The 22,369-nt window shown below is 53.2% G+C and overlaps 2 protein-coding genes across 3 annotated transcripts; both read right to left on the bottom strand.

Annotated features, from left to right (window-relative positions):
* Positions 1-922: 922 nt before the first annotated feature.
* PSMC3 (proteasome 26S subunit, ATPase 3) lies at positions 923-7,461 on the bottom strand. 2 transcript variants are annotated; one of them, XM_045893695.3, is made up of 12 exons: positions 7,187-7,461; positions 6,677-6,760; positions 5,973-6,098; positions 5,441-5,545; positions 5,263-5,325; positions 4,861-4,998; positions 4,269-4,412; positions 3,999-4,147; positions 2,573-2,669; positions 2,200-2,345; positions 1,293-1,374; positions 923-1,111 (listed from the first exon to the last, which is right to left on the bottom strand). In XM_045893695.3, exons 1-12 carry the CDS (start codon positions 7,259-7,261, stop codon positions 1,001-1,003), a joined length of 1,320 nt encoding a protein of 439 aa, XP_045749651.1. In that variant the 5' UTR covers positions 7,262-7,461; the 3' UTR covers positions 923-1,000. The 2 variants fall into 2 exon arrangements, with proteins under 2 accessions (XP_045749651.1, XP_064432533.1); XM_064576463.1 differs by lacking the exon at positions 7,187-7,461 and adding an exon at positions 7,122-7,144.
* Positions 7,462-8,377: 916 nt separating this feature from the next.
* Positions 8,378-17,842, bottom strand: RAPSN (receptor associated protein of the synapse). Its single transcript, XM_045893693.3, has 8 exons — positions 17,268-17,842; positions 16,436-16,774; positions 11,754-11,912; positions 11,125-11,223; positions 10,926-11,048; positions 10,361-10,414; positions 9,150-9,349; positions 8,378-8,687 (listed from the first exon to the last, which is right to left on the bottom strand). Exons 1-8 carry the CDS (start codon positions 17,520-17,522, stop codon positions 8,615-8,617), a joined length of 1,302 nt encoding a protein of 433 aa, XP_045749649.1. The 5' UTR covers positions 17,523-17,842; the 3' UTR covers positions 8,378-8,614.
* Positions 17,843-22,369: the final 4,527 nt, after the last annotated feature.

Raw genomic sequence — 22,369 nt, 5'->3', positions numbered from 1 at the left:
GGTAAGAGCTGACAGGATTCCGGAGATGCTCTTACTCTGGAAGGCATTCCGGGGCCCCCGAAAGCTGCTGCTAAGAGCACAGGGGAAAGCAGACGTGCTTTACTGTCCTGGGTTTAAATCCCAGCTATGCCACCTAAGAGCAATCCTGGCCCAGCTGCTCACACGCATCTAGGAAATGGGACTACCCCACTGGGGGCTACTGGAAGAACTAGATCCAGTTATGCACAAGATCCGCTGGGCACAGGGCCCACAACAGGCCCTCAGTGAACCACACGAGGCCAGCTACAATGCAGGGGAGCTGGAAGGTTGGACGGACAGAGGACCAACGAGATCTTCGAGGAAACGGGATAGGACGTGGGACCTGATGGGGAGCGGGGCTGACGGCGGAACTGGGGGGTGGGGGAGAACACACTGTGACCAAAGGTTAGGCCTAGAAGGGCTCTCAGTGCTCTTGCTCAAGGTTCATTTCTCAGCAGGAGGAAATGAGCCAAGAGAGCTAATGGGGACACGTGGAGAAACAGGAGGCTCAGGGGCCAGGAAACGGGAAGAATTTCAAGGAGCAGAGACACAGAGTCTGGCTTTACAGGGAAGCAAGGATGAGGGACCAAAATGCCAAAGGGGAAAGGCTGGCTTCTATTCAGGGCCTTGGTTCTGGAGCTGCAGGGCCCTGACTCTAAAGTGGAGGGGTGGGGCAGGGAGCAGGAAAGGGGGTGGGAGGGGCACGGTGGGGGGTGGGGGGGCGGAAGACCCCAGGCAGCAGCCGTAGCACGCACCCATCCTTCCCGGAGGGCCTCGCCTGACGACTGCTTTGAGGCCCACAGTGGTTTCAGGGGTTCCAGGCAGCAGCACGTGGGGAGGGAGCCTCCTGCAGAGGCCCCACTCTTCCTTCCAGCCAAGCCCCGGGAAAGGTGCAACAGACAGGTGGCAGGGACCTGCAACCATCTTTTATTATGGATTTTAACCAGCACCAGACCAGGGAGCAGGTGTGGCGGGCAACCTCCTAGGCGTAGTACTGCAGGTTGGCTTTCTTCTTGGCCTGCACTTCCAGGATGCCCTCCATGTAGTCCTCGTGCGTGAGTTCCGTGGCACCCCTGCGCAGTGCAATCATGCCCTGCACCCAGGACAGACAGGCTCTAGGGTGCCTTCCCGCACCCCTGGCCCGGCTCCTAGAGGCCTCGGCCTTCTAAGCCTCTCCCCCGCCCAGCAGTCTCCACCAGCCAAATGCCCCATCCTGTTTAGGGAAGGGGGGCAAGAAGGCATGAAGTAACCCACTCCCCCACGCCACCACTCACCGCCTCCACACACACGGCCTTGCACTGGGCCCCGTTGAAGTCATCCGTACAGCGGGCCAGCTCCTCGTAGTTCACATCGGGACTGGGGGGCCGGGGGGAGAGGGGGACAGACACCACAGGACTCAGTTACTTATGGTTATGGGGAGGGGCAGGAAAGGATATCCTCCCATACTCCCCATCAGGCAGCGAGGTCCACTCGTCCTGTGACGTCGGCAAATCCCTCCCTTCCCCGCTGTGCCTGTTCTCTTCTCAGTATGAGTTACAGAACAGAGGGCAGGTAAGTCAAAGCAGAGAACAGGTTATTTCTGTGTCTTTTGAGCTCTAGCCTTCTAGAAATCTGCACCTGTGATTCCAGGGACTGATTCAGCCTGGGGCAGGGGAGCAAGAGGATAGCTGTCTCCCTGAGGAAGTCCTGCATCAGCACAGTGCTGCCTTGGTCTCTTGTGCCGAGCCCTTCCCCAGACGCGCCACAACCCCATGAGGTCAGTGCCATTACCCCCAAGCACCAGACAAGGAAACTCAGGCTTCAATGGGTAATACCACCTGCTGGAGATCACACAGATCTGAATCCAAGTCCACTTGGCCCCTGGCTGGATTCCCCAGAGCCATGCTGGGGGAGTCAAGGAAACTGAGGGCCTCCAGCCTGTGCACCTTCAGACCACGGGGGAGGAAGAGGCAGGGTGATTCTAAGGAGCAGAGCACCCAGAATCAGGGCCTAGACCCAAGCAAGATTCTATCTCAGGCTTGTGGGGAGAAACGGAGGCTGGCATGTGGAAGAGTTCTGTGTGAACAGGGAGGGGAGGAGGAGTGGGCGGAGACCTGGGGACACTCAGTACGAGAAAGACAACAGAGACGGCTCTGCTGCTGCCCCTTCAGATCTCAGCGCCTTGCTCATGTCCTTGCTCACCTGACGTTCATCTTGCGGGAGTGGATCTGCATGATTCTGGCCCGGGCCTCCTCGTTGGGCATGGGGAATTCAATCTTCCGGTCCAGACGGCCTGAGCGGAGCAGTGCGGGGTCCAGGATGTCCACCCTGTTGGTGGCTGCAATCACCTGAGCAAGGGGAGAAGCAGCAACGTGAACTGAGGAAGATGGGGCTCCCAGACAGACAACAGTCAAGGCCATGCCAAGCAGAGAGGCAGAGAGGCAGCCCAGGGTCCACATCAAACAACGGTGTTAAAGACAATCTCAATTCTAATTCTAGCTGCACTAGCTGGGTGACCGAGAAGGTGCCCTGCCCTCTAAGCTCCATTTTCTTCATCTGTGATGACAATACTCACCTTTACTTGGGTGTTGGGCTGGAACCCATCCAGTTGGTTCAGAAGCTCCAACATTGTCCTCTGCACCTCCCGGTCTCCGGCCTTCTCACTGTCAAAGCTGGGGCACACAAGAGGCCCGACACACTGATGAGGCCACAACTTGGGCAGAGCCTTCCCCTCCTCCAGCCACCAGAAATCTAACCCAACTATCCAGGGCAGGGAAAGGTCACGCTCAACTTGCGGCCCCCAGCCCAGGACTGACACAGAACAGGTGTCAGAGACTGGAGAGGCTCCTGGTATCAGCCAGGCTGAGGATAAAACAGTGAGCAAAACCAACCACTGCCTGGGCTATCCCCCAATGAATGTGCCACTGCAAACTGAGCTAAAGCTTAGAAATATGGGATCCAGACTTGGGAGTGTAAAGGGGAGCCCAAACAGGCATCCCTGAGGAAGTATCTCTCACGGTGAGAACACACAGGCTAGGCAACCAACCACTAAAAAACAGGAAAAGTATATTCTAGAAAAGGAACAGGTGCAAACTCTCTCCCACCAGGGCCAGATGGACTTCGATCATAGAGCGGACCTATAAACCAAAGGGATGTTGGGGCATCTGGGTAGCACAGTCGGTTAAGCGTTCTACTCTTGGTTTCAGCTCAGGTCATAATCTCAGGGTCGTGAGGTCAAGTCCCGCCTCCTGCTCTGCACTCAGGGGTGGAGTCTGCTTGGGATTCTTTCCCTCTTCCTCTCCTTCCCCCTCTGCCCCTCCCCCACCTCAAGTGCATGTGCTCAATTGCTCTCTCAAATAAATGGCCTTAATAAATAAATAAAAATCTTAAAAAAATTAACTAAATGGATGCTGGGAAGAGGTGGGGGCGGGGCCAGGTCCAGGATGAAGTGGAGGGGAACAGGGAAAGCCACACAGCAGACCAGGCAGGCCATGGTTAAGTCCAGCATTTATCCCAAGGAGCAATGGGGGCCCACAAAGGGTTTCAAGTAGGATGTCTGTGTGAGGGAGTGTGGGTGTATGTGAGGGAAGCAAGCAGGTATGAAAGGAACATGCAGGTAGCCATGAGGAGAATGGTCAGGGGAAAAAAGCAGCAAGGAAGCTAGTTCGAACAGAATTCAGGACGTAGAACCACAAGAGTAGAGTTGCCACTGTTCCAGGGGAAGGAGGGGACAGGGTGGGAAATAGTTGGAATTTAAAACAATCTCCTTCGTGGCACTCAGCACCACCCCCCTCTTTTTTTAGGATTTTATTTATTTGACACAGAGAGACAGCGAGAGAGGGAACACAAGCGGGGAGAGTGGCAGAGGGAGAAGCAGGCTTCCCGCCGAGCAGTGAGCCCGATGTGGGACTCGATCCCAGGACCCTGGGATCATGACCTGAGCCGAAGGCAGACGCTAAACGACTGAGCCACCCACGCACCCCCACTCAGCAACCCCTTACCGCTTAGTGCCAATGGCATCCAGCTCATCAATGAAGATAATGGATGGAGCTTTCTCCTTGGCCAGAGCAAAGGCATCCCGGACCAGCTTGGCACCATCCCCAATGAACATCTGCACCAGCTGGGGGCCAGCCAGCTTCAGGAAGGTAGCCTGTCGAAGGGGCACGGTGACAAGAGTCAGGCCAAAGGCACCAAGAGAGGTCCCTCTGAGCCTGCTTGGCAGAGCTTTAGCTTCTATCCATTTCTTCCTCATTCCCTTCCAAAGCACTCACCTTGGTCTGTGCGGCACAGGCCCGGGCCAGCAGGGTCTTCCCTGTACCTGGGGGGCCATACATCAACACTCCTTTTGGAGGCTGGATCCCCAAGTTCTCAAACTTCTCCTTGTGGTTCATTGGCAGGACAATGGCCTCCACCAGCTGCCAGGAAGAAGTCCTGGGTGAGGAGAGTGAAGCCTGGAGGGATCCTACCGCCTGACACTTAATGACTTCAACCCCATCCCCAAACCTCCTAACGCCAATTCAGGGACATGGCCTCTCCTTCCCCTGCATCAGAAGGACACAGAATGCTCACTCCCACCAAGGCTGGCTACGGCCGCTCCAGGAACAGCAGGACATGGTAGAAAGGCACCAGGGTAAGAACCAGGAGCCTGAGTTCCAGTCCTGGCTCTGGTCCTAACCTTCTGTTACCCTCAAGACAAGTCATTTAATCTCTGGACCTCAGTCTCCTAAACTGTTACACAGCACCCTCCTTACCTCCCTGGAATGCTATGATAAGAGGCATGTTGGCAGTAAGTGCTCTGGTCAATGAAGCAAAAAAACACAAAAGGTGGGCAATGCTGCTATTAGCAGCCCGTGCCTCCCTCACCTCCTGAATCTGCTTGTCCAGGCCCCCGATGTCACTATATTGTTCTGTGGGCCTCTCATCCACCTCCATGGCCTTCACCCGAGAGTCATACTCTGTGGGCAGGGTCTCCAGGATCAGATAGGAATCTTTGTTCACACCCTGGGGACAGAGCACGAAGCCTTCAGATTTGTCCCAGCTCAAGACCTAACTAACTGGCTGGGTGGCAGGTGTCTGTAAAGTGAAAGGAAAATACAGGACTACGGAAGACAAGAACCAACGAGCAAGCTGATGAGCTCAGACTCCCCGGGCTGCTCTGCCAAGGTTCAGGGCCAACAGTGACCGGGGCCTGCGGCAGAGGCTCAGCTAGTCAGTGGGAGAAACCTCACTGGAAAAGCCCAGCCCAGGTTCAGGGACACCACTCACCACCAAATCTCCTGGCTTTAGCTTTTCAGCATCCACCAACCCAATCACAGGCAAGAAGTATGTCTGTAGGAAAAATTCTAGGTTGAATCTCAGTTACTGCCTTCAGTAATAAAGCTCCCTAGTCCTGTCCCACCTCCACGCCTCACCCTCCTTAGTTCTATCCTTGAGCTAGCCTCACCTGTCGTGTAGAGGTTTTGATCACTGCACATTTACCCTTCCTCTGGGAATCCAGGTCAATATTGGCACCATCCTCTTCTTGGTCATTGGGATCAACATCTAGAAGCTGGGAAGGGAAAAAGCTCAGGTCAAGAGGCCCTGCTCAGCCCCCCGAACTCCTCAGAGACTAGCACTTCCCAGGTGAAAACAATCCACCCCCTTCCTCAGACTAGCCCCAGTCTCAGCAAAGGTGTGGCTGATAAGCCAGGGGACTGATAAGATCCCTTTAGGTGTTGCTTTCCTGTCCCCCAAGAGCTCTCTACCCCCCAAGTAAAGAGGAAACATGTGTGGCTTCTGAGGCCTTTTCAGGGTGTCTAGGTGTGTATATATACCACCCTGGAAATGCCCACTAGGGAGGGGGCCCCAGGAGGTGTAGTTCTAACGTGCAACTTGGGCCTCAAAACTTTTCACCCACTCTTTTTCCAATGGCCCCATCGCAGGCTGCCTCCAAGCCCGGCTGACCCTTTTCTCTTCCCCTCCACATACACACACACCTCGATAACGTTGGACACAAGGTACGGCAGGGTCTTGTTCACTTTGATTTTCTCACTGTTCTCTTTGATCTTGTCCTTCATGGCTTGGAGTTCATGGGTAACTCGCAACACTTCACTCTTCATGATCTGGGATGAGGGCAAGTGGAAGCCAATGTTCAGCCTGGGCTCAGCGTATCCTAGGGCCCTGTAATTGGTGAGGCCCGGGCTGCCCAGGGGACCTTCCAACATCCATCCACTCAGCTCTAAAGCTCTCTGAAGGGTGAACCTGTGTCCACATCCAGCAGAGGGCAAAACAGGAAACCTCCTGAAGGTAGTTGTAGCAGAGGGAAAAGAGCAGGGCTCTGAATCAGGCAAATACAGGTTTTAGCTTCTGCTTCTTAATTAAGGGCTGGGTACTTCACCACAGTAAAAACCTGTTTACTCACCTGTAAAATGAGGACTTTCTGAAAGAAAGATTCTCAAGAGGAATATTTAAAGACCTGGCTGCAAAAGGCAGTCTGATGAATCCTTCTCTCAGGCCTGCCCTCCCACCACCCTGTCCCTCTTCGTGTCCCTTTTAAGGCTTAGTTTTCTTTTCACTTTTTCTAATCCGTGGGCCCTACGTCTTCCTGGAAAGGCCGAGAACAACGTGAAAGACGCTGCTGGGATCTCCAGGGCCTGCCCTGGGGGGGCTTCGCTGCCCGCCACCGGGGCTGTGAGCCCACCTTGATCTCACTGTCCAGCAGCCGTGTGCGCTGGATAATCTCTTCTGTGGACATCTTGAGCACCTCCTCCCCGATTCCATCTTGCTGTTAAAAAAAAAAAAAAAAAAAAAAAAAAATTTTTTTTTTTAAAGATTTTATTTATTTATTCATGAGAGACAGAGAGAGAGAGGCAGAGGGAGAAGCAGGCTCCCGATGCGGGACTCGATCCCAGGACCCTGAGATCATGACCTGAGCCGAAGGCAGACGCTTAACCATCTGAGCCACCCAGGCGCCCCCCAATTTTTTTTTTTTACTCAGGTCAAGGATTCCGCATCCTCAGCCCACCCACAGCCTCAGCTTCCCCGCCCATAAAACCAAAATGAAGGAGTCGAGACCCTTGCCCACATTCCAAGCGGCCCCGACCCCGGGACCAGGCCAGACCCTGACCCCCCCAACCACTTCCTACCCTCCCGCCAAAGGCGTCTTCCCGTTGGCCCCGGCTCCAAGACCCCCAACTCTCCCGGCGCACACCTCAGCCTCATCCCACACGGTCGCCATCTTCTCCTGCCGAGTCACTGGACTCTCGACTTTCGGCAGCAGATTCATATCCCGAAGGAGAAGACCGAAAATCAGACTGGACAGAAACTTCAGCCAGGATTAATACTATCTTTCTGAAGGCCTGCTCCTGCCTAGTGGCGGACCTCTCTCTCCAATTCCTGACTCTTGACCGAATTAGTTCCGGCCGCTACCGCCATAACGAATCTGCTTCTCCGATTCAAAAGACCAAGCCCGGGACACAGGACCCGCTCCCCCCGCCGCTCCTGAAACGTTACCACCCTCGTCCAGTTTAAGCCGGGAGCGACAGGTGGAAGCGCTATTGGTCGGTGCGCGCAATGGGCGGAGCCCGGATGTAAAACCGGAAGGGGAGGGAGAAGCGATGGGAACCTCGAGGGCCCTTGGGAAATGTAGTCTTAATCTAGCCAGTAATTGAAAGGGTGCTTTGGAAGGAATGATTCGACCTCAGAATCTGGCGCAGCTAGGAATTAGGGGATTCGCGAGATGGCTCTGCTTCCCAAACCATAGGCAACATACGCCAGCCGTGTGCAGAGAGCCAAAAAAAGGCATGCCCAAGGTTACCAGAGAGAATCATTAACCAGTTTTAAAGAGAAATTGCTGCTGCTAACTTCTGAGCAGGCGCCACAGACCTGCCCACGTGGGCAGAGCTGAATGGACAACAGCCTCTACAATTAAAAACATTATGACTCACATCTGTAATCGTTTCTTGTCATCTCAAGGAGTAGGGCAGTTCTCTGGATCATATGAGACCCGTTTTTGTTGTATCTGTGTCCCTTGCTCTGGAGGATCTCTGCTTATGACTCTAAGGCGAGACCCAGGGCACCCCTAAAATGAACTTCATGTGAGCCACATGGCATATATTTTCAGCCAAGCCTTCACAAAGAACCCCTCAACTTGGTGGGAAACTGTCGAGTGGTTTTCTTGGAAGCAGTTGAAAGCAGAAATTTCTTTAAATAACAGCATTTGCTAAAGGTTAAGTGACTTGTCCAAGGTTGTTCAGTGACTGCGTGTGAGCACAGGAGCTGCTGACCCCAAATTCACACTTGTCAGACTGCCTGACAGGAGTCAAGAAGACCAGTTGGGGAAGAAGCTGTCCTGTCCGTGCTGGCCCCAGCACACCGGCAAAAAGAGTCAGAATCGCTGGGCTCAGGTACCAACAGTTTATTTTTCTACAAAGAGCAAAGTACAAAGAGGCAGGGAGGGCAGTGGAGCCTGGACGAACAACAGGGGGGCAGGTCCTGGGCCCCAACAGGTTGGAGGAGGCCCTGGCGGCTGCTCCAGGAGTAAACAGGGTCCAAGGCATGGCGAATCAGGGGCCCCCAGCATGATGATGGACAAGGAGCAGGGGGAAGTGAGGCAGAAGCCCAAGACTGCTGGTGGGACTCACACAAAGCCGGGCTTCATGGATGAGCGGCGGCAGTTGGGGCAGCTACGTGTCCCGTTTCTCTGCAGGCACCTTGGGAGGCAAAGGACTCTGTCCGTTCACTGAACCCAGGCTTCCATCCTGGGCCTGGGCTCTCTCTCCTCCCCTCCCCTCTGCAGGAGCTGGGACAGTGTCAAAGGGGAGGGGAGGGCTCCCAGCCTCCTCCCGGCGGCCCTGCTTGCCCTTAGCACTCTGTCCTGGGCTTTCCAGGAGGTCAGGAGTGAGGAGGTTGGCATGGACGCAGGTCTAGCCCTGGGTGTCTGAATCTCATGGCCTTTGAGAGGCCTCTCTGAATTCTCTTTGGGGGGAGTAATGATGGCCACCTCATAGGGCTCCTGGGAGGATTCCATGAGTTATCACAGGGGAAGCTTCTAGAACACTCAGAACGCAGAGCGCACTACATTCAGTGTTACTACTGTGGTTAGGGCAGCTGGGGCCCTAGCGTACCCCGAAGAGACCGTGGGTGCCCCCTGCCCACCGGCCAGGAGCCCTCACCTGAGGTGGAAGATGTGGGAGCATGGCAGGGCCTGCAGCCGGCTGTTCCTCTCGCCTATGGACTCGCCACACAGGCCGCAGTAGAGCTCGGTCTCCTCCACACACTCGTGGAAGCGCACGACGTGGGCGCGCAGCTCGCGCTGCAGCCCCTTGCTGCGGTAGATGCTCTCGCTCAGGCAGTGCAGCTTGAGCTGGCTCAGCTGGGGCCAGCAGGGACCGGGGAGCAGGCGTGGGGGACAAGACCACGTCAGCACTGGTGAGCCTCCCTCCTTGCCCAGCCCGAGAAGCTGTCCCAGAGGGCCCACCGAGCAGTCAAGACACACATGGTCTGGTCCTGGCGGCGTTCTTGCATCGCTGATGGGCCTAGGAAAACCGTCCCACCCTCTCTGGGCCTTGGCTTCTCCCCCACGCAGAATGGGGGGGGGGGGTAGTGAGGTAGTTGGTGCTCACCCCTAGAACTAGCTGGGAACCCCATGTTTTTGAAGGATTTTATTGACCAGATCTGCTGCATTGACACCATAATGATTAATTTGCTCTCCTGTTTTTGTTAATTAAATACACACAACAGCTCATCAGCATTTCTGACCAACCTGAGATACTTGGGTAAAACTGAGTGGCTATAATCTATTTGGCATTTTAGTTGGGCTGTGCACTGGATTCCAGAGAAATTCGTATCTTCTAGAAGGCTTCAAGAAACACTGAGCCTATTGTCAACATTTAAAGGTTTGGATATAACTATTAAATTTGAGAGGCCACAGACGCTATGGGAGGACCACGGGCTTTGGAGTTAAGACAGACCAGGTACAAAGTGTGGGTCCTGGAGCACCTCTCTGAGCCTCGCTTTCCTTACCTGTAAAATGGGGCTTGCAGTGCCCACCTTGCAGGGAGACAGTGAGGAGTGGGACCAATACCTAGAAGAACCTGTGTGTGCCCAGCTCTTAGTGAGTGGACCCACTGTTGGGAGATTTAATGACCATCAAGAAGCTCTGAGGAATTCTGATGTCCTCTGAGCTACAGAATTCTTGCCCTGCCCTCCAAAGTGCTCTGTGGGTGGAAGAGAAATAGCCAGGGTGTGGGAATGAGTGGGGGGCAGCTCCTGGAGATCCAGAAGGGCTCAGGGCATGTGCAGGCTCAGGGAAGCCCTCTCCACACACCCGAGATCCCACCTTGGGCTCTTGACTCCAGACCCAGAAGACAGAATCAGGTCTGACCTTGTTCCCCACTTCCTCGGCCAGGTCCTGGGCTTTCTCGATGGCATCCAGAGCCTGGAAGGCAAGCACAGGCCAGGGCTGCAGGCAGAGCTGACAGAGGCCTTGGCTCACAGGAAAGGAAGGGGCTGGGAGGGGCGGGCCTGGGGAGGACATCATGGCTGGGCAGCTGCCCTGCGTGTGAAGGTAGCAAAAGGAGGCTGGAGCCCAGTCACAGAGCTGTGTGGTCAAGTTACCTGTTGCCTCAGTTTACTCAGATACAGAATGGGAAGAATATTCCTATCTCATTGGGTGTTGGGAAATCGTGAAAGCCGGTAAAGCATCCTGAGTTCCAACCCACCTCTGGCCCTTTACTAGTTGTGGGTCTGGGCACGTCGTGGGCCTTCTCTGAGTCTGGAAAATGGCTTGGAATGTACTCAGCTCATGGGATTCGGGTGAGACTGATGTTAGACAAAATGTCTGAAAGAGTCCTGCCCAGGACCAGCCCCACAGAGTGTTGGGTGACCTACTGGTTCCAAATGGGAGCACCGGGGAGAACCGGGGGCTGTCGGGAACAGCCCCATCTCACCTTGTCCAGCGCCTTCCTGGCTATCCAGCATTTGGCCACTCCCAGCAGCACCTGCACCTGCCCCAGGCGGTTTCCAATCTCCGTCATGATGCTCATGGCAGAGTCGTACCTGGGGAAGGCTGTCTGCACAGCCGGGGGGAGGGTGCAATCAGACTGGACCAGGCCTGCAAGCCCTCCCTCCGCACCCCAGGGGCCTTACCTCCAGGTCCCCGCGGCTCCGGTGGATGTCAGCGAAGCAGAGCAGGCAGAGGGCCTGCAGTGGCCGGTCCCCATGCTGCAGAGCAATCTTCATAGATTCCTGTGAAGGCAGGCGGGCAGCTCAGGCCTGCACATCTGCCCCCCCCACCACCACTGGGGTGTCATTACTCAGTGGGCCCCTCTGACAGGGCAGCCCAGGGATCGCCAACGTCCTCGGAGCCCAACAGACCTAGCACGGTGCCGAGGCCCCACACACGGAACCACTGAGGCCTCACCACACCCATCCAGTGGACAGAAGTGACTTGACCAAGGGCACCTGGCTAGTAAGTAGCGACGCCAGGATTTGAAACCAGGTCAGTGGCACTCCAGAGACCGGCTTTCTTCCTACTGAAAGTGCCCCACAGAGAGTGTGTATGGGGGGAGGGCAGAGGGAAGCCCCCTCCCCCTGAGAATGGACGGGAAGGGAGTGAGGTTTGGGGCAGGGCAGTGGGCAGAACAAACGCATCCTTCGGGGCACATGGAGAAGGGGGCCCAAGGCAAATCTTGGGGCCCTAAGTGGGTTGATGTGGGAGGAGGACACCCGAGCCCACGCCACCACCCTCCGCCTGCCCACCTTCCCCCCTGGCCCACCTCACAACACTCCATGGCGCTGCCCAGGTGGCCCAGCAGGCGATAGGCCACAGCCATGTGGTACTGGCTCATGGCCCGGTACTTGAGGCTCCAGCCTTTGCCATAGTCGCTAACGAGCTCTGCGGCCTTGCAGGGGAAGAACAGGGCTTTCTCGTAGTCCTGCGGGGGACACAGGGAGGAGGTGGGACAAGAAGGGGCCCACAGAATGGCCGGAGCTGCCCCTAAGTCAAGGGCTCCAGGGCCCCGCCGGTGTTCGCTCATTCATTCAGGTGTCCCAGGAAAGAGTGATCCAGGCAGAAGGAAGAGACGCTGAAAAGGTGTGGGCTCCATGAACCTAGGAATTTTCATCGGGTTCGCGGATGCATCCCAAGAGCCTAGCACGGTTCTTGGCACTTAGTAGATGCATAGTGAATATTTGTTGAATGAAGGGATGAACGAGAAGGCAAGAAAATACAGTTGGCTTCTGTTCTCACTTCGTCCCAGTTGGGCCCCTTATCTTCAGAGACACACAAAAGGGGGGTACCAGGCCCCCCGGCACCCAGCAGCAGGCGCTCACCAAAGGCTCAGGGACTGGTTGCCAGCACAATCTGCTCCAAAGAACATTGGAACAGACTCACTGAGGCAATGAAATCATCCTTCATCCTTTCTTTCTCCTCAACCTCCAAAAGCTCTTTCTACCTGTCTGTTATCAGCTAATGACCTTGCTTCATACTCCACAGGGAAAACAGAAGAGAGTCAGAGAGGACTACTGCCTTCTCCACCAAATCCTCGATATGGACCACTCTGCCTTCTTCCTGCCACTCTGGAGGAGGACTCCCTGCTCCTACAGATGGGAGTCCCTCCACGGGACTCGGGAACAAATCCCCTGGCTCTTTCTTCTTTTTTTAAAGAACTTTCTAAAAAAGCTTTTATATATTTGTTTGACACAGAGAGAGAGCGCACAAGCAGGTGGAGAGGGACAAGCAGACTCTCCACTGAGCAGGAAGCTAGATCCCAGGACCCTGGGATCATGGCCTGGGCTGAAGGCAGCCGCTGAACAGACTGAGCCACCCAGGTGCCCCCCGCCCCCATCTCTTTCCACTCAATCATTCCCATCGGCGTACAAATACATTCTGGCATTTCTTGCCTCGTTAAAAAAAAAAAAAAAATCAATTTCAAACAACCTTCTTTTGATCTCATGTCCCCTTCAACTATAACCCCATTGCTCTGTTCTTTCTCATAGAAAATCTATTTGATCTTTCACTTCCTATCTAACAAGCATCTCCAAGTTAATATGAGACCAAAAGAGAACTCTCGATAACCCCAATAAAAACCTGTTCCTCACAAATTTTGTTGCATACTTTTTTTTAAGGTTTTATTTATGTAAGTAATCTTTATGCCCAACATGGGGCAGGATCTCACGACCCTGAGATCAAGAGTTGCACCCTCCACCAACTGAGCCAGCCCAGTGCCCCTTGTGACGCACTTTTTTTTTTTTTATTTAAGATTTTACTTATTTATCTGACGGAGAGAGAGAGAGCACAAGTAGGCAGAGAGACAGGCAGAGGGAGAGGGAGAGGCAGGCTCCCCGCCGAGCAGGGAGCCCGACATGGGGCTCGGTCCCAGGACCCTGGGATCATGACCTGAGCCGAAGGCAGACGCTTAACGACTGAGTTACCCAGGCGCCCCTTGAGTACCCATTTTTATTTATTTATTTGACAGAGAGAGACACAGCGAGAGAGGGAACACAAGCAGGGGGAGAGGGAGAGCGAGAAGCAGGCTTCCTGCTGAGCAGGGAGCCCGACGAGGGGCTCGATCCCAGGACCTTGGGATCATGACCTGAGCTGAAGGCAGGCGCTTAACGACTGAGCCACCCAGGCGCCCCCAAAATTTTTTTATTTTTTTAAAACCCTAAAAATAGAAAATGGAAATAAATGACCCTAACTGCATATCATCATATTAATATAATTAATTAATTATAAGTTTAATTATAGAATTAGTATAACGTAATAATATACTATTAAAATATAATGCTACATTATTACATTATAATGTATTATATTGCATTATAGTAATATAACCACATAGAAAAATATAATTATTTCAAATGACCTTGGAAATGTATGTCCTTGGGCAGTTCATCCATAGCGGGATATTTGATAAAAGACAAAACGAAAGGCAAAGAAATCTTAAACTTCCTTCCGTTGTCTTTTTTTTTTTTAAGTAATATTGGTATTGTCTTTGGAAAGTATTTTGTAGAATAAAATAAATGTGTAATTATGTTGCTAAAAGCCAACATTTTCAGCCTAAGAGAAAAGAGAATCAAGATTAAAATAAGGAAAATCCTGAAACATTAGATTTGAATTGCAAATATTAGCATAAACTTCAGTTGTCTTGGCAACTAAAAAGATTTAGAAGTCATCACAACTCTCAGTAGCAATGAGCACCTTGAGAACCCACATTTGGTCTTTAATAAAATTTCCCACCAGAAAGAACCCAGAGAAATGGCTGATTGCAGGTCCGGGGCAGGGAATATACAAATGGAGCCTGGGACAGTTTAATCATTGCAGAAAACAAGAACACTTTCCGTGTTTAAATGAAGTCTCTCCAAAGGGACACAGGAGACTTATTGAAGGAATTCCATTAACTAAAGTTAAGATAATTTGAGCATCACAAAGCACAATATTGCAATTAACTGAAGAAGACCGAATACTTAAAAAAAAAAAATCCAGGATTTCATAACGGTACTCCAAAAGAAGAAAGCAAACCAGGTTAAGTATGATCATTGGAGGCCACTATGACTTCAACTCCTCATCATCAAAGTGGGAACTAAAGGAAAGGAAAAAGTACCCCGTTTTTTCTGTAGGAACTGCATTTCAGAGGCGCCAACTAGCCCCATTTGACGGGGGAGCGTTCTTCCTTAGAGAAAATTCCAGCCAACAACTGTAGAAGGAAAGGTAGAACTTGGAAATCGCCATTTCCTTACAGTCGAAATAAGAGAACTGATTCGGGCAACAAGCATCACTGGATGCTAAATCCATTATGGAAACTGTGGCCGCGGAACTGAATTTTCACAGGGGGCCGGAGCGCCACCGCCCCCCAAGTTCACCTGCTGGTCAGGGAAGGAAAAAACACTAACCCTGAAACCGAGGGATGGGGTTGAAATCCTGGAAAATAAAGGGGACGGGAGAAATCTACTGAAAGAGACTTTAGGAGACATAATGCCCACTGCTCATGTGCCTCATGTCTGTGTTCCAATTTATAGAAGCCGAGGGTAGAGGCGTGTTTTCAAGATAAGCAGAGAAATTCAAGAGATAATTGTGATTATGTAAGAAAGTGTCCTTATATAAGAAAATGTCTTTTTTTTTTTTCTTTCAGAGATGCATACTGAACTACTTCGGGGTAAAATATCATGATGTCTATAATTTCATGTCACAACACTTCAGTTAAAATATGTAAATCAAATATGGCATAATATTAATAATTGTTCAATCTAGGTGGTGGGGATATGGAGGTTCAGTATATTATTCTTTCGATTTTCCTGTACGGTTAATTGTCTTCAGAATAAAAAAGGTTTTAAAACATCCTATCCCTCTCCCATCTAGCGAGTCTCACTGAGTGGGTTCTTCCTATGTGTGGTTGCTGAAAACAAAATCCTCGGTGTCGTCCTGGATGACTCTCATTTCCTCGCATCCCACCTCTGATTCATCAGCATTTATACACCCATTTACCCCAAGATTTTATTAAGCATCTACTGTGTGCCGGGCATCAACATCCCCCGTGGGCCAAGCGCAGTCTGGATGCCTAGGGGGTCCCAGGAGAACAAACACTCGACCAGCCCTCGGTCACCGGCTCCATCAGTTCAAACTGATCTGCCTTCTCCCCTGCCCCCGTACCTCTTGGTTCTCACCACCTCCTACCCCCTTTCACACACCTGCTGCGGCCATGCTGGCCTCCACCGTCCCTGGAACAGGTCAGCTATGCCCCCCTCCTCACCCAGGGCAGGGGTTTGCTTTAGCTGTTGTCTCTTTTTCAAGCTCTTGCCAGATTTCTGCATGGCTTACCCTCTCCTGTGCTTCCAATCATCAGACTGATAACACCTCTATGAGGCCTTCCAATCACCTGATTTGAAATTGCAACACCCCATCCTCGGCACTTCCCACCCCCTTTTCCCGCTTTCCTTTCTCCTAAGCACTTTCTAGCACGCTATGTGATTGACTTACTGATTGTGTTTATTTGACTCTTACTAGAATGCAAGCTTCACAAGGCCACGGGCTTTGCTGTTGTTTTCCCTGCCTCCCAAGCCCACGGAGCAGGGCATAGAGTAAAGAGTCAATAAATACTTGATGAAGGAGTCCTTACAACCGTGCTGGAAGGTGGGCCCTGCCCTCCCTCATTTTATAGATGCACCTACCAAGGTTCGGAGACGAGAGGTGCCAAGACCACATAGCAAACACAGGGCAGTACGGGTTCATGGCCAGGCCTCAGAAGGAGCCTCCCATTTCCCCAGGAAGGCAGACAGACCAGGGTTTGAATTCTGGCCCTGCCCTTCCTGGTAAGTCTCTACCTTCCTGGGGGAGTCTTCCCTCTCAGACTCTCCTACGTGAGAGGACTGAGCAAGGTCCTGAATGAGGAGTGCGGCTCGCGAGAGGGTGTCAGGGGACCCGAGCCCTCCCCCACCCGCCCCCGGGGCCCCGGCCCACCTTGACCTGGGCATAGAAGCTGCCCAGGCTGCAGCAGACGCGGCACTCGAGCATGGCGTCGTCATTGTTGTGGGCATAGCGCAGGGCCTTCTCGAAGCTCTCCAGGGCCTTCTGGAAGAGGCTGAGGCCCAGGAAGGCATTGCCCATGCTCAGGCTGACCTGGCCTCCGAGCTGGGCGCCTGCCCTGGTGCCGGGCAGGCCGAGGCAGGTCTTGCAGTAGGAGATGGTCTTGTGGAACTCACAGAGCTTCTCGTTGCTGCGTGCCAGGTTCAGGTAGCTCTCCAGAAGGAAGTCGGCATCCTCCAGCTCCCGAGCGGTGTCGATCTGCACCACAGCGAACTGCCCGGAGGGTCAGGGCAGTGCGGTCAGCCTGGACTCTGAGCCTCGGACCCGGGCCTCCTCCCTGCCTCGCAGCCGAGGCCTCGGACCCAGAGCTTCCAGCCAAGGCCTCAGATGAGTTCTCTGCTCCCCAGCCATAGGCTAGAAGCGTCAGACCTGGAGCCACGCTCGGACCCATAGCCTTCACCTTTCGACCCCAGCCTACCCGCACCACCCACCCACCCAGCCCCAAAGCTGGAGCTCACGCCCCCTCAGGCTCCGACTCAGCACCCCAAACAGGAAGGCTGGAACCTAGCTTCCGAGACCCGGCCTGGAGATTCTCGAACCCTGAAGCTGAGAAGCTCTGTCTCGGTCTCAGAGCAAAGTTCAAGGCCACACGGGCCTTCGACCGGACTCAGAGCCCCAGCGGGGCTGGGCTGCTAGCCTGTGGGACATGGGGGTGTCTGAGGAGGCGGGAGGGTCCGAAGCCCGGGGGTGGCCAGCCCGGGCCCACCTTTAGCATCTCCTTGTAGCGGCCCATCTCCGAGTGCGCAGTGACCAGACAGCCCAGCACGCGAAAGCGCCCCACGAGGTCCGCGCTCTTCTCCAGCACCTTCATCCACACGTGCAGCGCCTTCTCCGTCTGGTTAGACTGGTACAGCTGGAGCCCCTTCTCGATCTGCTGCTTCGTCTGGTCCTGCCCCATCCTTCCAGAGCCCTGCGCCGCTTGAGGACGGAGAGACCCCGGTGGCTCTGGGCTTCTAGGCATTCATGGTGGGGACCCCAGGGTCAGCTGCCCACGGAGCCCCAGGAAGGAGAGCAGTGCCAGGCAGGAGCCGAGCAGGGCCTGGATGGAGAGCGGGCGCCACCCTGGGAACAAAGCTGGTCCGGCCACCGGCCGCAGCTGTCCCTGCCAGTTGGGGCCACGTGGCCACTGAGGAATGTCAGCCACACTGTCACGCGGGCCTCTGCCGCCCCCACCCCCAAGCTGGGAGGCGGCTTCCCAAGGATGCAGGCACCCTGCTCCCCGGGCACCCCCTTTGGTGGCTCTTCAGCACCTCTGGCCCCGACCTCCCTTGGCAGTGTGGGCCCTCCCGGCAGCCTGGCCAAGGAGCCGCCCCCAGGGATGGGCTGAGGGCCTGGAGGAAGCAGGGAGGAAGTGAAGCAGGTGGCCAGTCCTGAGCCCTGCCTCTCCCCATCACAACCCTCCCCCTAGACCTACCCTCCCCCAGGCTCTGTGTCTGGGATTCGCTGGGCACCGGGCACCCAGGGCTCTTACCCATGCGCATGCCCACACCATTCCCGACATCTCGTCCTAGCTCACAGTATGACCCAAGCCAAGTCATTCACCTCTCTGTGCCTCAGCTTCCTCATCTGTCAGATGAGGATAACAATAGGCTAATAAACCCTGACTCAGAGGGCTGTTTGAGGCAGCATCGGGTAGTAGGGAACAGCACGGACCCTGGAGCCGGGCTGACTCTGCTGTTAGCTGTGTGGGCCGTGTGACTTTGGGCAAGAGCGTACTGCTACCTACCGCAGTGGATTGTTAGAACTAAGGACTTACTAGCCGAAGAGGACGTAGAACAGCAAGAGGTCATCCCGAGCTGGGTCCGACTGCTCCACGGCCCACTGCCCACCAGGGACAGGAGTTGACCCCTGGAGGGTTAAGAAGTGTCCTAATTCCAATCCCTATCCCAGTTTGAAAGGGTCCCAAAAAATGCGCTTTAATGCCAGACACTGTGGAGAAGGGCGAAGTCTTATGCAGGGAGCAGACTTCTGAAATATGGGGGCTCCTAGTGTTGAGAGGCCCTAGGGAATGGGGCCCCAACTCCACCAGCTCGTCTCCCCCCGTTTTTCTCCTTCCTCTCTGTACACCAGGCTCCTTCTTGCCCCAGGGCAAAGTTCATCTTTTCAGAGTGGACAGAGTTTTTAGTACATTCACAAATTTGTACATTGATCACCACTAATTCCAGGACATTTTCACCATGTCAAAAAGAAGCCCCATACTGATGAGCAGTCACTGCATTCCTCCCGTTACAGTTGAATTGGTGTCCTCCTTGAATCATACGTTGAATTCTCTTTTTAAAGATTCTTTTTATTTATTTGAGACAGAGAGAGAGAGAGACAATGCATGGAGGAAGGGGCAGAGGGAGAAGCAGACTCCCCAATAACCAGGGAGCCCGACGCAGGGCTCCATCCCAAGACTCCAAGATCATGACCTGAGCCGAAGGCAGATGCTTAACTGACTGAGCCACCCAAGCTCATATGTTGAATTCCTTTTTGTTTTTGTTTTTAAATCCTCAGAGACTCCTCTGAGTGTGTGTATGTGTATATATGTGTGTTTGTGTGTATGTACATATATATACACACATATATGTATTTTAAGATTTTATTTATCTGACAGAGAGAGCACAAGCAGGGGGAGTGGCAGGCAGAGGGCGGGGGAGGAGCAGGCTCCCCGCTGACGTGGGGCTTGATCTCAGGACCCTGGAATCACGACCTGAGCCGACAGCAGATGCTTAACCGACTGAGGAACCCAGGCTCATATGTTGACTTCTTAACCCCCAGATGGGATGTACTCGGAGACACCGTCTCTAAAGAGGTCAAGTGAGGTCATTAGGGTGGGTGCTAATCCAGTATGACTAGTGTCATGCGATCAGGACACAGACACACAACGTAAGACCAAGTGAAGCCATAGGAAAAGGACAAGCCTTCTACAAGCCCAGGAGAGAGGCCTTGGAAGGAATCCACCCTCTCGACCCCTTGATCTCTGACTTCCGGCCTCTGGAACTGTGAGAAAACAAATTTCTATTGTTTAAGCCACTCAGTGTGTGGTACTTTGTTTTGTTTTTTAGGTTTATTTATTTATACAATCTCTAACCCAACGTGGGGCTCAAACTCACAACCCCGAGATCAAGAGCCACACACTCCACTGAGCGAGCCAGGCGCCCTGCTGGTACTTTGTGATGGCAGCCCGAGCAAACTCATACACCCCGCAGCCCCCATCTACTTTCCATGGAATTGTCTATACTGGACATTTCACATAAATGCAATCATTCAGTAAATACGTGGCCTTTGGTGACTGGCTTCTTTCACTTGGCATCGTTTTCAAGGTTCATCCATACTGTAAATCAGTACGTCATTCCTTTTTATGGCTGAATAGTATTCATTGTAGGGATCTATTTTATTTAGCCATTCATTAGCTGGTGGACATTTGGGGTTTGTTTCACTTTTTTGGCTGTAGAGAGTAACAGTGCTATGAACATTCGTGTACAAATCTTCCTACTTTCATTTTTGTTGTGTTCAGCTTCTGAGGAATTGCCAAGCTGTTTGCCCCAGGGCCTTTGTATGTCTTGATTCTTTTCCTCCTCCCTACCCCAACATTCTGCCCAGTGACATTCTAGTTAGGGTGAGTCAGCTACTCTCATGGAGAATTACATTCCATTCTGATACAAGACTTTTCTCTACAATTTTATAGTCATCAATAGGTTGTTTGCTTGACATCGGTTTCCCCTACTCAAATGTGTGGGCAGTGACCGTCTCAGCCACCACTGACTGTCTCCAGAGCAAGGCCGGGCACACAGGGGTTACTCAATACACGTGCTGAACGAATGAATGGGAAAAGGGGGAGGAACGAAAGTCTAATTTTGAAATTTAAAGCGCACTGTTGCAGGCTTCCCAGCCGATCTGCGAGGACCTCCTGCCCCAGCCCCGGGCAGGGATGGCTTCCTGTTTATTGTGAGCAAAGCAGGTCCAGAGAGGGGCAATCTGGAGCAGGGGGCACATCGCCAGCTCAGGGGTCAAGGGTCAGCAGAGGTGGAGGGGATTTAGAAGTAGACCCCTGGGACTGGGCAAGGCCACCAGGACTCCCCAGGGGGAAGTGCTCTTGAACCCCCACCCCAGGGAGCTGGGAAAAGGGGGCGAGAGCGAGAGGTACAGGGGAGTTGGCTGGGCTCTTCCTCTCATCTGGGAAAGTGGGTTCTTCGTGAAAGTAAACGTCCAGAGGGGAAGGAAGCTGGGCCCACTCGGGAAGTGCTGAAGGGCTCGCAGATTCTCTCCCACTCACTAGTCCAGACCTGAGTTTGGCAGGAAGGAAAGGACACGGGCAGCCTGCATCTGTGCCCCAAAGGAGTCTGGAAGCCTTTTGGGTACCTGGCAACTCAAATGATCTCAAAACTTGAGACTTGACGGGAGAAAGGTTTCCTCTGCCCCAGAGTCAGCTCTTTGCTGACGACTGCACACACTTATTATGTCAAGGTCATGTTCCATTAGGGCAAGGGCTATGGTTTGTCTTTGTACCCTGAGTACCTGCACAGCCCCTGGAAAAGTGAGAGACCAACAGATGACAGCTGACATTTTCCAAGCTAATTAATTTCCTCCAGTTTACAGATAAGGAAACTGAGGCACTGAGCTGTAACATGACCGGCCCAAGACCACACAGCTAGAGACAGAGCAGGGACTGGATCTGAGCAATGTGACTTAGGGGTCCCACTCTTAACCACAATACTGTTCCCAAAAGGGAGGAGGGAGAAGGAGAGAAGTAAAGGGGAATGGGAGCCATTTTCAGAAATCACAGTGATCTTTACCTGACACACAACAAGCTCCCTGGGAACCTTAGCCAAGGCTCTGGTCAGGGTGACCGGGAGAACTGTATACAAAGAAGGCTAAGGAGAGGCTCAAGAGTCAAGCCTGCTCACCGGGGCCTGGCAGTGGGGGCAGACACATGGCCCCTGGAAGCTGGAAGGACAAGCCACAAAATCAAATGGTCTTTTCTGGGCCACTTAACCTCCCAGGGGGTACGATGCAGGGGCACAGAGCCTTCTACCAAGTTCCGTCTGTGTCAGGTACCAGCTACAGGCCTCGCAGGTTAGACTCCTGCTTTCCAGTCAAAAGTAGAAAATCTAAGTTGGGGCCCGAAGCAGGGGTCACTGTGTCTCCCTGTGGCATGTGAGCGCTGAAGAGCTGTGTGTTGGCTGGGCCCCATCTGTCACCTGGGAGATTACAGGCAAAACTCTGCATTTCCTGCTTCTCCTGGAGACCAGAGGCTCAGGCAAACCGGGCCCTGGGATTCTGTGCAGTCCAGACCCCATCTTGCTCCCACTATTCTCGCCTTGACACTGAAGCCAAGTGTCGCTTGTCATCTTATATGGGCCTCCTTCCACTCACTTGCATCACCTATTCCAGAAGCACAACAAACATAAGCCGAGGGGACTGTCCCAGGCCCCCTCTGCCACAATTTGTGGGATCCTTGGGCAGTTTGTCCCTCTCGACGAATTCATTTTCCTGGTTGTAAATGGGGTTATCAGCTCTCTGGTAAGGTTTCTATGAAAACCAAATGAAAAGATAAAACAAGAACTTGCTTTGAAAACAAGTCGTTGGGGGCACCTGGGGGGCTCAATCGGTTAAGTGTCTGCCTTCGGCTCAGGTCATGATCTCAAGGTCCTGGGATCGAGCCCCACGTTGGGCTCACTGCTCGGTGGGAGAGTCTCCTTCTCCCTCTCCCTCTGCCCATGCTCCTGTACTCTCTTGCTCGCTCTCTCTCTCAAGTAAATAATATCTAAGAAAGAAAGAAAAGAAAGAAAGAAAGAAAACAAGTCAATGAACTAACGCCCCTAT

This window comes from Mirounga angustirostris, unplaced genomic scaffold (assembly GCF_029215605.1).
Source record: "Mirounga angustirostris isolate CCGP_5_RB_7025 unplaced genomic scaffold, mMirAng1.0.hap1 SCAF_13, whole genome shotgun sequence".
NCBI classification, from domain to species: Eukaryota; Metazoa; Chordata; class Mammalia; order Carnivora; family Phocidae; genus Mirounga; species Mirounga angustirostris.
Note: the sequence above shows the minus strand (reverse complement) of the source record. Positions and strands in the feature narration are given on the sequence as shown.

Coding starts and splice junctions, on each gene's coding strand:
- RAPSN (XM_045893693.3), bottom strand. CDS start 17,522: ATGCCTAGAAGCCCAGAGCCACCGGGGTCTCTCCGTCCTCAAGCGGCG. Junction 11,913..16,435: donor GCTTCTATGCCCAGGTCAAG/GTGGGCCGGGGC, acceptor TGTCCCCCGCAG/GACTACGAGAAAGCCCTGTT. Junction 9,350..10,360: donor CCGAGGAAGTGGGGAACAAG/GTCAGACCTGAT, acceptor TGCTGGCCCCAG/CTGAGCCAGCTCAAGCTGCA.
- PSMC3 (XM_045893695.3), bottom strand. CDS start 7,261: ATGAATCTGCTGCCGAAAGTCGAGAGTCCAGTGACTCGGCAGGAGAAG. Junction 4,999..5,262: donor TAAAGCCAGGAGATTTGGTG/GTGAGTGGTGTC, acceptor CTCTGTCCCCAG/GGTGTGAACAAAGATTCCTA. Junction 4,148..4,268: donor CCTGTGCCGCACAGACCAAG/GTGAGTGCTTTG, acceptor CCCCTTCGACAG/GCTACCTTCCTGAAGCTGGC.